Raw genomic sequence first — 16,374 nt, forward strand, 5'->3', positions numbered from 1 at the left:
AAATCAGCGTTCTCTGAGCAAGCACAGGTGGTGACGGGAAGGCGACAGCAGTGTCGGCTGCGGTAACCCGGCAGTGTCAGAAAGGCAGCCGCATGGAATGCTGGCACCTGCTGGAAGCTGGGCGGAGGGACACGGGCTCACGGTGGCCCGCGGTGGCCTGGCCTCCCCAGGCTCCTTCTGCATGGACCCTGCGTGCTGGCCCTAACGGTGTTCCTCCCACAGCACTGCTGCTCCCTCAAGTTCTGCCTCAGCTCAGACATGTGTCAAGATGCCTCACTTCCTACGAGACAGAGGTCAGACCCAGCTTAGCATTCAAGGCCCCCCCTCCATCCCGCTATGAACAAGCTCACATCTGGCAGGAAACACACATTTCCTGCTTTATCTCCTGACACTCCTCTGTGTAAAGCAGGTAGCAGTCACGCTGGGCGACTTCCCATCTGCTGCGCTCACCTGGGGCTTTTTGTCTCACTCTAGCATCTCCATTGGGCAGGTCTGACTCCCTAACTCAACCTGTTCAGATTTTACTTATTACTTAAGGTTCTTGTTTAAGTCATCGTTTCCTTAGGAGACTACAACTTTGATTGCCCCAACTACAGTAGAAGCTTCCCGAGTCTCCTTTGCATGTCTGCAGACCTTGTTATCAATGAGCCCACGTGAACCACAGAGAGAGCTGGATGGTATGAACTTCGAGCTGACCCTTGCAGGCTGGGGAAGGTTTGGGGAGTGGACAGGACAGACGCCATGCCAGGTACTGGGAGGCAGGATGAGACTGTCTCTGAGAACTCAGCAGGGTTCCCTTGTCCTGCTCCGGCCTCACCATCAAGCATCTTAATACTGTCTCTCCAGGAGCATGTAAAGTTGACTCGTGGGTGCCATATTGGACAGCACAGACATAGGACATTGTGTCATCACAGAAAGTTCTATTGGACAGTGCCGGTCCAGAGGGTCACTGGAGAGACATCCAGTGGTGCTGAAATCCTGATGTGCTTTGGTGCCCACACTCACTTCTGTGCATATAACTTGTCATTGTGACTCCGAGCCAGGAATTTTGTTTCACTGAGATTTTTGTGGTTGTTTAGCTCCTTGTGTCTGTCCCTGTTCTCAAATCCCCTGAATGGAGCTGGATGTGGGCAGCAGAGCCGTACGAGAGGCATCCAAGATGAAAACCATACCCAGATGCGCACATGAGAGTTGTGGGTGGAGACAGGGCTTCTGCTGGCTGGCGCTGCACACTTGTCGCCGTTCCTGACGGTTTTCCCATTTCTGCCCTGTCCCCGCTTGCTTGTCCCTGTGCCAGTTCCACTGTTTATACTCTCCTGGGTTAAACCCAGCCTGGCTCGTGGACCTCAGGGTCCGACTCTCATTTGAGAAGTGGAGGGCAGCCTCTGGCCTCTCTCCCTTTGTAGGTAAAATATTTCTGTACAGGTGATAACCTCATTCAGCCAGCTCTACCGTATCATGGGCTCATCATGGTGATAGTGTTGCCTTGCAGTCACATAAAGCCTTTATTTGCAAAGTTGCATCTGGCCATTTGATCAGGATGACCCTCCAAGCTAAGTAAGGCAGTGATATAATGGAGCTTTGGTGGGTTTTGACATAAACAGGCTTGATTTGAATCCTGGTAACTCCAATTACTAGCTGTGTAAAGTTAAGCAAATTACTTAAACCTTCATATGTCTCTATTTTTGTCATCTGTGAAATGGGTGACAGGCAAGTGACATGATTTAGTTTAGTTCTTAGTGGGATCACCCTGGCTTTTGTGTTGAAAATGAACACTTAGGAAGCTGTTGAGGTAACCCAGGCAAGGTATGGTGGGAGCACAGCCTATGGCGGAAGCAGCGGAGATGGTAAGTGCTCAGGCTCTGGTCATCCTTGGAAGGTAAAGCAAACATGCTTGTTGACAGTTTGCTTATGAGCTGTGTGGGAGAGAGGCGTCAAGAATGATTCTGAAATGTTTGTCTTGAGAGCCAGGAAAGTTGTAGGTGGCCATTCGTCAACAGAAAAGTGGAGACTGTGGTTGGTTGGAGCCGATTTGAGTCAGGGTGAGGTGGGCGGGAGAAGATCCGGAATTCAGTTTTGATTTTGTTAAGTGTGAGATTTTGATTAGAAATTCAAGTGAAGATGTTGAGTAGGTGGGTGGATATACAAGTTAGATATAGGAGAGAGATCTGAGGTGCAGGTACAAATGTCAAAGTCATTGAGCATACACACGATATTTCAAGTAATGAGACTGGATAAGATCTCCAAGGGCAATGAGTATAGACAGAGAAGAGGATGAAACATTTCAAGTTTAGGGAGATGAGGGGAACTAGCAAGGAGGCCAAGGAAGAGTGACTAGTGACATAGAGAGAAAACCAGGAGCGTGAGGGGTCCTGGAAGGCAAGCGGCCACAGTGTCAGATGCTGCTGATGGGCTCAGTATACTGAAGGCTGGGCAATGCAGACCCCATTAGTGACCTTCACCAGAAAGTTTTGTTAGAAAGAGCGGGACCAGTGGGACCTGATTGGATTGGTCTTTAAAACGTGTAGAGGGGGAGAGGAACTGGAGATAGAAAACAGAACTAATTTATTTTTGAATTTTTCTACCAGTGCTATCAAATAAATGAGATCAAGAGAAGGATATTTTTTCCTAATATGGGAGAAATGAGAAAAATACATATGTAAAAATATCTACAAAAATATCTGATGTAGCTTTTGAGTAAGCATGAAGTGATGAAGTCTAGTTCCTATGCGGAAGAATTGCTCTAGAGAGCACTTTGGGACACACCAGACCTTGAACCGAAATGGGAAGTGCTTCCTATAACATTTAACTTCACATAACTGTCTCCTGACCACAGCGGGTTAGTTAAACAAAGCTTTTAATCTTCTCACTGAAAGGGAATCAAGAAGTAGGAAGCCCAAGGATGGTGCAACTGCTTAAGAAAGTTTTCAAGGATCCAGCCTTGCTCTGCATCCTTAACAGGTGGCTTTTACTCTCTTCGTACCAAAATGGCTGATTCATCTCCAGGTGTTGCATTTTAATTCCAGGCACAGAAACCAGGGAAAAGGTGAAGAGCAAAATGTATGCACCAGTGGAGTCTGTCTTATTTTGTAAAAATAACAATAGCCTTTTGAAAATTTCCTGCTCCCACCTCCAGCCCCTGTAGGATACTGTGTATTGCCTCTTGTGGCCATTTCTAGCTGCAAGGGAGTCTAGGCAGGCGATATTTTCAACTTGGAACATAGTCACCAAGATTTAAGTTAAAAGAAGTAGAATATAAAAGATCATTGTGTCTTCTAGTTATTAAAACATTTATTGTTTTTTAGTTTTTAAAAATTGTGGTAAAATGCACATAGCATAACGTCTACCATCTCAACCATTTTTAAGTGTATAGTTCGGTGAGGTGAAGTACATTTGCCTTGTTACAATTACCACCATCCATCCACAGAATTCTTCATCTTGCAAAACTGAAACTCTGCACCTGTTAAACAACAACTCCCTGTTCCCTCTTCCATCCAGCCCTGGCACCCACCATTGTGCTCGCTGTCTCTATGAATTTGACTACTCAAGTTATCTCCAATAAGTGGAATCATAACAATAGTTGTCCTTTTGTGAATGATTTCATTTAGCATAACCATTCTGATTAATATGTAGCTGTGTCAGAATTTCCTTCCTTTTTAAAGCTGAATAATATTCCATTGCAATACATTCCAATATGTATACACCACACTTTGTTTATCCATTTATCTGTTGATGGACACTTGGATTGCTTCCATCTTTTGGTTGTTGTAAATAATGCTGCTGCGAACATGAGTGTACAAACATTTCTTTGAGTCCTTGCTTTAAATGATTGGGTGTATACCTAGAAGTAGAACCACTGGACCATGCAAGTAATTCTATTTTTACCTTTTTAAGGAACTGCCACACTGTTTTCTATAGCACTGCACCATTTTGTAACCAACAGTGGACAAGTCTTCCAATTTCTCTACATCCTTTGACAGATTTTTTTTTTCTATAGTGGCCATCCTAATGGGCATGGTGTCTTTCAGTTTTTAAAGGGTGAATAGAGAGTTGAAATGGGTGGGGAGAGTGTTGAAGGATAAAAGTGGTAAAAAAGTGGAGGTAAAAATAAAAACCAGAACTAGAACTGTCTTGCTTCCATTGGGCCAGACTTTGTTGAAACCTTTCTGGAGCTCCTCTCAAGACACCTGGAGCCTGGCAACACCGTCTCATGGGAAAGAGGCTTCATGGGCGGCTCGGAACACCTGGCTTTTTTTTTTTTTTGCTGGATTTTGGGAGTGTGCAGAGTGCCACCCTGCTGCAACACCAATTATGCGACGAGGCTACCAAAATCAGATAACAGAATTTGACTGCCACCCCCTCACTTCAGAACTGAAATATCATACAAGGTCACACAGGCTTTGAGATCTTTGAACTAAAGGCGTTCTGGAAATTCAGGTTATCCGGAGAGATTTTCTACCCCTCACATGGAAAGGGAAAGTCCCACATGGCAGCTCCCTGTGGCTTTTATGCTACCCACGGTGGGAGATCTTTATTCAGTCAATGTCTTTTCGTATCTTCCCTGGAAGACTGGGTGATCCTTGGGAAAAAGCGTCCTATTGAGGAGAAAGAATGGTAGCAACTTGCAGTGTTTTGCACATTATCATGTGCTGGTTCCTGGGGCACCAGCCAACTCAGGAACAAAGTCATTGGTCTTTGGACACATGTAGTTCCTAACACTGTGCTGTTGGTATCGGCTGGTTCTGTGAGGGGCCCTTGGGTTGTGACAATATGTTGTTGTTGTTGTTGTTTTTCTTGAACGTGTAACACAATGAAAAGTGATGGCCAGAAAAGCAAACGGGACTCATGGAGAGCTCGGTGTTGCCCCCTGCTGGGCTCTCAGAATCGTTCCCATCAAAATATCATCAATAATGCCTCTGTTCTTTCCACTGTTTTTCACACACACACACACACACACACACACACACACGTGCACGCGCATGCACGCACACACAGCCCAGGAAGCATACATTCTTCATAACAGTATATATTGTATTGGCCTCATGCCATCCAGCCAAGCCAAAAATTGTGGAACAAAAGGAATCTGTGCCCAGAATATCAGCTAAAAATACCTCACCCCCCTGCTCTGTTGTTTGCTGGGTATATTTAAGGAGTCCCGGGAGGCTAATGAGGATAAAGGGAAAGGAAAGCTGACATTTTCAAAGGAAACCAAACCTTTAACTTCCTAAAAAGGAAACATATATTTTCTGTACGCCTGTTCCATGTTTCTTGCCACGCTTGCGTGTCTGAGAGACAATGTGGAAAGTCTATAATATACGCCGTGCCACCTTGGCTTGGGTGGTTGGAGTCCATGCTTTCGCCACAGCCTTCTGCTCTGCAGCCTGACTCATGGACAGCTTTCCAGGTTTGGGCAAAGAAGAAGTGGGGGCAGGGAAGGAGAAAGCAAGCGACTCACTGTGTCACACGTGGTCCTCCCATTCAGCAGGTTAGGGTGCCGCATGGAAGCCCGGGGCACACGTTTCCATCCTTCGTTGGGCCGTATTTAACCTCTTTTATTTCCTCACTGTTGACTAAGCCCGAAGCTCTGGCTGAGCCTTTCAGTATCTTAACTTTCTCCGTGGTGGCGGGTCGGTCACTGATCCTTCTCAGGCCCTGGCTTCCTTCCAGTTATAAAATGAGGGGAAAGGCTGACTGATCTCTTATTGGGGAGTCCGACAGGGAAGCAAGACAAGGATATGGATGTCTCAGTGCAGGTAGGTCTCCAGCCTCAGTAAGAAGCAGTCATCCGGGAACTGAAATGATACGGGAAAGAGTCTGTTCCCCATATTTGCCAGATAGCGTCAGCATTGACCAAATAGCAACTGTTGGCTCTGGCTGAGTAAATTACACAGCGCTGCTGACTTCCTGCACAGATGCTGGGTGTTAGGCAGTGAAAGTGGGTGTTGGCCTGGTCAATACTCGCTGGCTAATGTCAACACTGACCTTGGGTTTGGGTAGACCACAGCCATTGATGCCTGAATGCAATGCACCTTCAGCTTTCTCTCAAGTGTTTCTCTCCAATAACCTATAAAAGGCTTGTTGAAGTTTGATTTAATTTGTTGTGATAATGAGGGACAGAGCCTTGAGGTCCACACGAGGTTCTGTTTTTGGCTCAGTCGGCTGTCTCGAAATAAAAGATCTTATTCAAATATTTCCATGGGAAGATATGTTAAATTGATTTCCATGTAGAGAGTGAGTAGCTGCTACTTACTGAGAGCAGCGAGTCCGTGTCAGACACTTCAGCCGCATTCTCTTATTTAAGATGTCCACAACATCTTGTGAGATGGTTACGATCTCATAGAAACAGAGGCAGAGGCTTCAAGAAAGCCAGGAACTTGCTCAAGTGCTCAAAGGTAGAACCAAGGCTCGAATCCAGACTTGAAAGTCACGCTCTTCCTCCTCTCCTCTGCTGACTCTGAAACCGACGCTGTGTGAGAACAAGAAAGGGCTTCGTCCTCCCCTTGGAAGTAAAGCCGCCCGTGGCCAGCGATAGATGGTGAGCCAAGCGCGTTCCCCTGCTCTCGCAAGGCGCCTCTGGGATGTGCAGACATCACACTTGGCCATTCTCATCCCATTGTATGGCCCTCCCCCCGCACTCCCCAGGAGCCCTGGGGACACAGAGACTCGGATTGGCTCTGCCAGCTGCTCATTGTTTCCCGTTTTTTCCCCACTGCAGTCTTGCGACGGGCTCCTCTAGAAGATGCTGCCACTTCTATTGTCCCTGTAGACTTTCCCACCGCCCCAGGACCACGGCCTCGGTTGCTTATTGTGGTGCTGTTGGCTCAGCCTCAAGCACAGAGACCTTGAGCCAGCTGACAAGGCTGCTTGTGTCACTACTTCTAAGGCCACAAGCCATGCTTTTGGTTCCCAATACTTTTGAATGCGCTCCTTCAGTTTAGCCGCATGGGCTCCCAGACTCCCAGCAGCAGATTTCCCGACAGACAGTCTTGGCTTATGGCCAATCCCTGTCTCCGTGCCTGGATGACCTCAGTTACCAAGTCAACATGGCACGAATGAATGTTGCTGTGCTGCCCCCTGGTGGGGAGGGTGGAAACGCTGCGCTGCATAGACAAGACCCCTCTCCCACTTTCTACACCAAAGGGGTTCACGCACCTGATGGAAGCTAATTTTGGCAGTGCCCGTGGAAAGGTGGCGTGATCTGTAGTTGCCTGCCGTCCCAGGCAAAGTGTGGCTCCGATTTCGTATTTTGGTGGGGCAGAAACTGCACACGACCAGTTGGCCTCCAGTTGGAATTAGGGTTTCAGTGCGTTTGTTTTGTCTTCCTTCCTTTCACGTGGTTGTCTATGCTGCGGAGACTTTGAGGAGCTCCCTTTGAGGGCTTCAGGACTCTGGGTCAACGTTCATGAATATCTCAGTCTTTGCAAACACGCCCTTGGTTCAGGAACCTTCTGGAGTGTTGTGATGGGGTCTCCCCTTATCTTTCTGCTCAGTCTTCACGGGTCTCAAAGCCCTGCCTGAGATAGAGCTGGGTTTGCCAGAGGCCACCATACTCTGCAGTGTTCCTTCCTGTATACGGGAAGCTGTACCGTCAGCCTGGGGGCAGACATGGGAATGACACGGCATCTGGTGTCTAGAGGATGATGGATCAGGGGGTGGGAGGGACGGCAAGAGGCTGTGGGAATTCATGGGAGAAGTCAGGTGTACTGATCCTGAGAAGAAAGTGAAGCGTCAGTCCCCTCTTGGTTTTTACTCTGCTAGACAGAGCAAGGAGGCTTCTCATCCAGCTGTGCGGGAACTGTTAGTCAGGTAAATCCAGGTAAATCCTGTGTGGATGGGCTGCATGCAAACCCTGGACAGAGACCATTGCAGCAGGCGGGGTCCTGCTTCCTCCATTCTGTTGTCAGGGCTGGTCCCCAGGTCCACAAGCAAGATGACCGAAAAGCTGACCTCTGACTCTCTCGCATTGTTCGTGACCTCGGTCACGAACCACTTGCCCCAGTCCCTCTCGCTCCATGCTCCTTTATCTAATCCTGATTCTCCCATCCTCGGACATTATATAATTCATCATCTTTTTTTACTATTTTCTCTCTCATATTTCCTATTTAGCTTTTTTTCTTCCCTACCACCATTATCACCGTTGTAGTGGTTACCATTTTATTGAGGATTTACCATATGCCAAGCACTATGTGAGGCCGTTTTGGTGCATTTGTTCAGTTGACCCTTATTGGGACTCTATGAGGTCACTATTCCATTTTATTGATGAGTGAACCAGTGTCGCCCTAGCCTGGCCAAGGTCGCACGGCTACTGAGTGGCAGAGTGGGGGTTTGGACCTAGGTTTATTTGGTTACACCATGTCGCCTTGTCCCACTGTTTCCATAGCCCCATATCTGTCTGACTGAGCTTCCCTGGGTCTGCCCTGGTCCGCCGTCACTGGCCTGCACTTCTACCTAAACCTTGAAAGCAGTAACCCCCAGGCTACCCAGCAGGTGGGGTTCTAGCAAGAACTGTCTTGTTTCCCGGGATCTTTCCAGAGTCAGGGCAGACTCTTGCCTGGTGGTCTAGTGTTGGGTCAAAAAGTGACTCCCAGACGTTCTTTGTCCTTAACCTTAAATCTGCAGAGGACAGACCTCATCTAGGGGTCCCTTTGGGTACTTTGGAGCCCAGGAGCCTGAAGGGAGCAACTTGGTTCCCAAGTCCTGCCTGTCGCCTCGGTGTGGCCATGGAGTCTCAGGACCTCCCACACAGCCAGGGGCCAATCCAGACACCCTCTCACGGCGGAGGCAGCCATCTCAGCACCTTGGTCTTCCTCCTTCTCCTGAGGAAACAGGGCCAGAGAGTGTGACGGGGAGAAAGAGAAGAGCCTCTGACCCAGCACCCCTGGATCTCCCTGTCCTGTGGGAGGGAGGCCCCGTGTGCCAAGCTGAGCTCAGTGGGGTGCGCGTCTCTCTGAGGTCACGAAATAGCTCCATTTACTCTTAACTCATGCATGTAGTGAGGTAATGGATGTGGAAATACCACAGCTGCTGGCACAGAGTGGGTATTCAAGAAAGATGAATTCCCTTTTTTTCCTATCTTCCACAATCTTCTTTTCCTTCGAAGTAAAAATAATGTAAGGGCCAAGCCATAGTCTAAGGATGAGGATCCCACTATTCAGAAGGGAGGAGTGGCTTTCCTAAGACTGCACACCCAGCACCAAAATCCAGGTGTCCCGCGGTGTGTTGGCATGCCACCATCTTTCCGTTGGCATTCCTGCAGTACGGGGTATGCCGCTGGTCCCCGAAGTTCTGTGCCTCCTTCTCTGTCTCCTTTGACTCCTTCTCTAGGAGTTCCTCAGGTGTCAGCCTTCTTGTCTCCATAGCTACAGAGTCAGTTTCCCAACCCTGGAAAAAAAGCATGGATCATAAAAATAGGAGTGGATTAAGGAATTATCCAGCCTAGTGAGTTTCAGACATGCCTTAGGAGCAAAATGCTTTCTTCAAACAAATATTTTCTAGAAATCAATCAATCAATCAATCCTTTTTGGAAATTATATATATATATATGTATATATATATATATATACACACACACACATATACATATATATATATATATATATATTTCTGAAAAAAGGAGATAGATATATGGGGGGAGAGAGAGAGATGGTTTTAGCTGGTGTGTGTTGTGTGTATTTGGGGTGTGTGTGTGTGTGTTCATACATAATCTCTTTGGCCTTAGCTGTATATAAAACTATACGAGGAAGGCTCCAGGTCACACATTGCTTCTGGTATGACCACTTCTGTCAAATAGAAACATTATGGTGTGTTCTCATCACCTTATTGACCGGATCTGGCACCGTGCGACTTCTGGCTCTTCCCCAAAGTCAAAATGATTGAGGACATCAAGGCAGCCATGACAGCGCAACCAAAGACACTCATGAAAGAGGACTTCCAGAACTGCTTCAGAAAGTGGCAAGAACGATGGGATAAGTGTGTTCAAAGCGAGGGGGAGTATCTTGAGAGGGATGAATGGCCATGTGTCTCTTACTGTAATAAATTCTTTTGTATTTAAACACCATATGTTTTGATCACACCTCGTACAGGTGAGGGAAGTAGGTGCAAGGAGGAGACAAGGACTCATCCGGAGAACTTTCAGGGGCTGGGGGATCTAAAATGGTGGGGAGAGCTGAGCATCGTGACGTAAGCCGGGAGGAGCACGCCCGGCTTTCGCGGGCAGTACCAGCCTGCCAGGCTCCAGACCTCGTGCGAGGCCTCATTAACATTCAGAGGGAGAAGGAGCCTGGGGCCGCCATCGCCACGCGGGCATCGCAAAAGACAGTCTGTGTTTTAATTACGACCTGGACTTTGGAACAAATCCTTTTCTCTGCTTGTCTGAGCCTTAGAGAAAACAACTCGTGGGAGGTGTGTAGTCGGCAGCTGGGTCCACCGTGGTGCCCTTCCAGCTGTGCACACATCTGGCACACAGGTGGTGGGCAGCATGCACCTTTTCTCCTTGAATTGCTCTGGGGTTAGTGAGGCCAACAAGCGGCAAGACAGCAAGGTGGGGGTGACCTGGTCTTCACAGAGGGGGAGCTGATGGAGACAGTGGAGAGAAACGGGCCTGCCCCTCGCCCCACCACAGCCCCCACCGACCACCCTGACCCTCCCTTGACCAACGTGGGGGACGGTTTTGGAGTGGGGGATGACATTCAGAAGACATGAGAAAGAGGCGGAGATGATTAGCAGGGTAGGAGTTAGGCCGGCACAGATGCCAGCACCTCCAAGTGCTTGCTGAGACCCTGGGAGCATTTGCCTAGTCTGTTTGACAGGCCATTCCTGGGAAGGGGAGGAGGAGAACTTGGGACAAAGGGCCTTTGACCGGCTCCTGAAAAAGCATTGATTAGTTTGCTCAGATTGGCAAACAGTGACTCGAGACTGAGGCCAGGGCTGAACTGGCTGGCTTTTCTGTCCGATGCGTGTGTCCAGCAGGGAGGGAGAGCGTAAAGGGACTGGTGTGCCCTGAGTTTCAGAACTGGACTGCGGAACCATGCAGGGCAGGCTGAGAAAGGGAGAAGGCAGGGGAAGGGCTGCTGGTGCCCGGAGCTCTGGGTTTGGGGCTGTCGCATGCTCAGACATGGTGCAAGAGCCACACCAGCCCCTTGGACTGTCCGCCAAGCTCACCCCTGTTTCTGAAGCCAGGAGGTGGAGGGAAGGCATATCAGGACGGGGGTCCTCAGGTGCTCCCAGTGGCCAAGGGTAGGGAGTTGGAGCGGTGGCCCCAGGCCTGGGCTGAGGAGTGAGACCATCTGCACCGCTGACCCCGCGCTGTGCTGGGCTCCCCTGCAGGCTGGCCTCTGTCCTGGGAGGCTGACCGCAGGGTCTTCTCCGGGCCCTGGCTGCCTTCACTCAGAGACCTGAGGCGGCCTCCCTTCTTCTCATGCCGTCTGTGCGTCACGCCGCTTGGGGCCCCTCCTTAGCCCCCTCCTCACGCCGCCCTAATGAGAAGCTCTCTTTTGCTCCCAGGAAGCTTCCCAGCTACACAGACTACACACGTGTGCACTCAGAGTCATAAACTGTGCAGCGTCCACTGCCATGTGCTGGGGTTTTCTGCCATTCTATAATATTTTGTGCTCCCTGGACACTGCCCTGTACTGTTATGTTCCATTTTGCACAGGTGCATCTCCATGGGTAGACACTGTTTGTTTGTCGTCTCTCTCTCTCTCACTGGACTGTGAGCTCCACGAGGCTGGGGACTTTGTTTTGTGGAATTTTGTGCCAACTCCCATGCCTGACACATGACAGACACTCAGCATAGGCTGTGTTTGGGCACGAATGCTGCCAGGTGGCAGCTGCTTCTCCTCCCCTCCCTGTTGACAGGGAGGATGTGGGGGGATGCTTCTGAATAAATGAAGGAACGAGTGAGAAGAACAAACAAGTGAATGAATGAATGCACGTTAGGAATGAATGAAAAAAAGAAGAAATGAGCACACAAATGTGCAGATGAGCTTTCGGGATGGGGCTGGCCACACTGGGGCCATTGTGGTGGTTGTCCATCTATAGGGAAAGACTCTCATTGATTCACCGTTCCTGCACCTGCCACGGCGAGGCCATGAGCCAGGTGGGGCCGTTACAGCCAGGTGGCATTAGCAACCAGCATGCACGTGGGGTCAGCGCGCGTCTGTCTGTGCAGTGAGGAGGATGTGGAGTGTCATGTACTCGCTCTGGCCTGTTTCCTCCATGATGCCCTCTGACCTTTCCACATCCGTTGACCCCTCTGGTATGCGGGGACAAACACAAAGATTTTCTTTCCCCCTAGTGTGCTACTACCTTTTTAAGGAAAATTACTTTTGTTTTGGAAATGGGGAAATGAAATGAATGCTGCCACGAGTGACTCGAGACATATTTTGAGGGTATGTTATGTCTGTGTTTATTACGCCACAGGCTTTGACAAAGGCAATTATGTTTTCATGAGGCAATTTGGAAACGAAAAAAATAGAGCGATCCGCTATAAATGTCAGTTCTTCGGGGGTGACGAGGGAAATGGTTACCTTTGCTGGGAACCTACTGCGTGTCAGCTCCTCTGTCCACCTCTTCATACGCGGTCTTCCAGCCTCCTCAGGGGAGAAATGCTCTGGATTTAGAGACCACCCCATTCCGAGCCTTCTCGCCCCAGCTCTTGACGTTCCTTTTGCTGTCGACTTGAGGGGGATGCCGGGGCCTCAGCCGGGCCTTTCTCACGACACGCCTTCCCTTTGTCCCCTCCTGCCAGGCTGTTTGCTGTCAAATGTGGGGGCTGCTTCGAGGCCATCGCGCCCAGCGAGTTTGTCATGCGGGCGCAGAAGAGCGTGTACCATCTGAGCTGCTTCTGCTGCTGCGTCTGCGAGCGTCAGCTGCAAAAGGGCGACGAGTTCGTCCTGAAGGAGGGGCAGCTGCTTTGCAAAGGGGACTATGAGAAAGAGCGGGAGCTGCTCAGCCTGGTGAGCCCAGCGGCCTCGGACTCTGGTGAGTGCCATGCTGTGGGCGGGGTGTGCGGGGGGCCGTGTGTCGGGGGGTGACAGTCTCAGGGCTTTTCCCCTGGAGGGTCAGCCACCAGGGCAGCCTAGCTCCATGGACAGCAGCTCCGTGCTGCCCAGGAAGGTTCTTTGTAAGCTGGGAGCAACCTCTTATCAGTCAGGAACCGTCATGATGTGCCAGGTAACAAATCACCCACCCCCAAATTCCATGGCAGACAACCAGAAACACTTGTTCATGTGCTCATGAGTCTCTGGGTTCATGGGAGTGACTCTGCCTCAAATGGCCTGTCATCTTTCACGCTTTTCTCCATGACTTGGATGAAGACGTAGAAGGCAGATTTATTCGATTTGCAGATGACACAAACCTGGCAGGGAAGGCTAGGGTGGCAGCTCCATGTTCAAAAGGAGTGTGACAAGCTGACAGAACAAGGCAAAGTCAGCAAGACGGAATCTAGCCATTGGGTTCCAAAATTCAGCAGTGATGACTTGGAGTTTCGATGGAATTTCACACGAGGCTTTAGTTGACCATGAAGTCAAGAGGAGCCAAAGCAAACGCTGCATTACTCGAACATAACGTCCCTAACATGTAATTATAGTTCCATTATTATTATTATTTTGTGCACTGGTCAGAGCACATTTGGGATATTTGGCCTAATTGTGAATGATGTGTTTTGTTGGGGGGGGGCGGTCATTCACTGGCCAACTAGAGAGAGTCTTGAGAAGACTGATTCACTTGTTAAATGATAAATAGCTTTGTCAAAATGAGGCTAAGTGAGGGAGATATGAGAGTCCCACCCAAAGGTGGAGTCAGCCACTCACAGGGTGAAGTGATAGACTTCGGTCCAATATAGAACAGAACTGTGTGCCTCAAGGGTGCAGACTAGCCGCCTTTGTGGGACATGGACCTGCTCGTCATTCATATTTTAAGTACAGCTGGAAGCCTGGGTCACTGACCTCCATGCTGCCAGGGTCCTGGAGTCTGGGGTTTTACGATGCTGGCTGTTCCGACTCACACAGAAGCACGTGACACTTCCATGGCTCTGTGGAACACCAAGCCCAGGAGAGGTCCCCTGCTGGGTCTCCTTTCTGGTGGCCAGAAAGCCTCTTTTGTCCTGGTCCCTGCTGTGCCAGGGGCCTTGAGTCCAGTACAAGGCTGGACTCTGTAGCCAGTGAAACCATTTCCTTGGGACTCTTGGGCCTCTGGGAGCCCAGGGCCTGCAGGAGAGACCTGGTGACACTCGGCCTGAGATTCTCTCATTGGTCACAGAGACACAGGTTCTTCAGTTGTAGGCACGTTAGAGGTTTTCCAGCCGAAACTGCCACCATGGCTTGTCCAGCCTCTGTTTGAGTGTCTCCGACCATGGGGAGCTCCTGACCTCAAATGCTAAGTGTGGGTCATCTGAATTGTTACATTGAGCCCCAGCGTCTGCCTCCATGTGCAACCTCAACCTTGACCGTGGACCTGCTTTCAGGAACTCACAAATTCGGTCCCTCTCTCCTTTGAGTTGAGACAGACCCTCGTACTCCCTAAGTCTTCTCTTTTTTTTCTGGTCTCTCCCCATCCTTCCAGCGATCCCTTAGAAGACACGGTTTGCTCTCTCAGTAAAAATGCTGCAATCTCTTTAGAATGTAGTACCCAGAAGGGAATAGACATCCACATGTGGTCTGAACTAGCACACTGTTGTTGTTACGACTTGTCATAGACATCGTATCTGATTGATGGGGTCCATGATGTCAGCAGCAGTCTGACCCACGAGTGCGGTGGGAACTGGGAGCAACCTTGGCTCCTGGCTGGTCCATGTTCCATTTCTTAATTACCCATCCCTTTTCATATGTTCTTTTAATATCAGAGCTCATCTGAGAATGTCTTGCACAGTAATTTTTAAAAACTTTTTTTTAATTTCTAAATGAAATTTTAGATTGGCAGAGCAATTGCAATGTAGGACTGAAGTTTCCACATATCCTCCATCTGGCTCCTGCTAAGGTTAACGTCTTATATATACATTTTGATAAATGTGCCATGCAAACCGCAGAACTAACATTAGTACAGCACGATTAACTAAACAAAAGATTTTACTCGTTTCCAAGAGATTTCCCACTAATGTCCTTTTCCACTCCGGAATCCAGTCTAGGATACCATGTTGCATTTCGTTTTATGTTATAGTTATGTTAAATTGCTTTTCCCCCCTCAGTTTTGAAATCGCTAGGAATGTCCAGTCAGAATTTCCCTTTTTGCCCCTCCCTCCAACAATAGCTTTTATATTTTATGCCCTTTTAGCCATTCCAACCATGGGGTCAAACAGTTTTGGGCTTGTTTGTTTGTTTGCCATTTTCTGACCTGAGGAAGAGAGTGCATCTTAGGTTATTCCCAGCAAGCTCATTGGCCGTCATTTTCCCGAAGGCGCAGACTGTTGCGTCCTCTTGGCTTAGCGCTCCTCTGTGGTCAGACCAAAGTCCCAGGATAGCTGTTCCTGCATCAACTTTTGTCTCTTGTTAGGATCATAGCTGTGCAACCGATGACCAGAGCTGTTCGTTGCCCTCGGTCTGAGGCTGAGTGTTTCTTCCCTTTTCTTAACCTTTGTCTTCTCGTGCATCTGTTTGGTCTTCCTATGATAGATGGAGAAATAAGGACACAGGACACTTGAGTCAGGGATAAGCCAGAGTAAGAACTTAATTCTACCAATTACAGAGTCCGGACACTTGATACTCAAGGCTTTGTTGTCGTTGTGTGCTGGGTAGAGTTTGTCTTTGGAGCTTGAGAAGTTACAGGCCACGTACCAATTGGCACAAGGCATTATCTCTTTTCCATTGACTGTAATTTAATGTTGAATATGTGTACACACTTAATAATTTTGTTAAAGGTCATTATTTAAAATGAGTGCAATTGCGTAAGAGGCCATTTCATCGTTAAGTCTGTGCTGTGTGCATTCATTTTTCTTGCACAAAGAAAATTGGTCAAATGGGCGATTGCCATTGTGATTTTTGCACAATGATGATACTATCAGTTATTGAACCCTGACTGCACAAAGCATGGCCTTGAGCTTTTGACATGAATCAACTAACTTAACCTTCATACCAAGCAGATGAGGAAGGCAATGTTATGATTATTCCCAGTCCACAGAGTAGGAAGATGAGCATGGACAAATTAGCCATTTGTGTAAGGTCCTCCAGCTCTTCATTCAAAGAACCAGACTCCAAACTCAGGCAGTCCCACTACAGAGCCTAATTCATGAAGCCCTGTGCTGTGTGGCCTGGTGGATACAAGTGTCCATGTATGTTAAAACAGGCCTCACATTTTGTTCCTGTGTTTCACTGACAGCCCTCCCTGCTGGTCATGGAGGCGCTCCGGGTACTCAGTAGGATGTAATACCTCAGAGACCCC

The 16,374-nt window shown here is 48.8% G+C and overlaps 1 protein-coding gene across 1 annotated transcript in view; it reads left to right on the forward strand.

Moving 5' to 3' along the window:
* LMX1A (LIM homeobox transcription factor 1 alpha) overlaps positions 1-16,374 on the forward strand; it is a 118,300-nt gene that overhangs the window by 72,049 nt on the left and 29,877 nt on the right. The window contains exon 3 of the mRNA XM_019660654.1: positions 12,749-12,981. Coding sequence (XP_019516199.1) covers positions 12,749-12,981 — 233 coding nt within the window. The remainder of the gene's footprint in view (positions 1-12,748; positions 12,982-16,374) is intronic.

The sequence above is a fragment of the Hipposideros armiger genome, unplaced genomic scaffold (genome assembly GCF_001890085.2).
Source record: "Hipposideros armiger isolate ML-2016 unplaced genomic scaffold, ASM189008v1 scaffold_324, whole genome shotgun sequence".
NCBI lineage: Eukaryota > Metazoa > Chordata > Mammalia > Chiroptera > Hipposideridae > Hipposideros > Hipposideros armiger.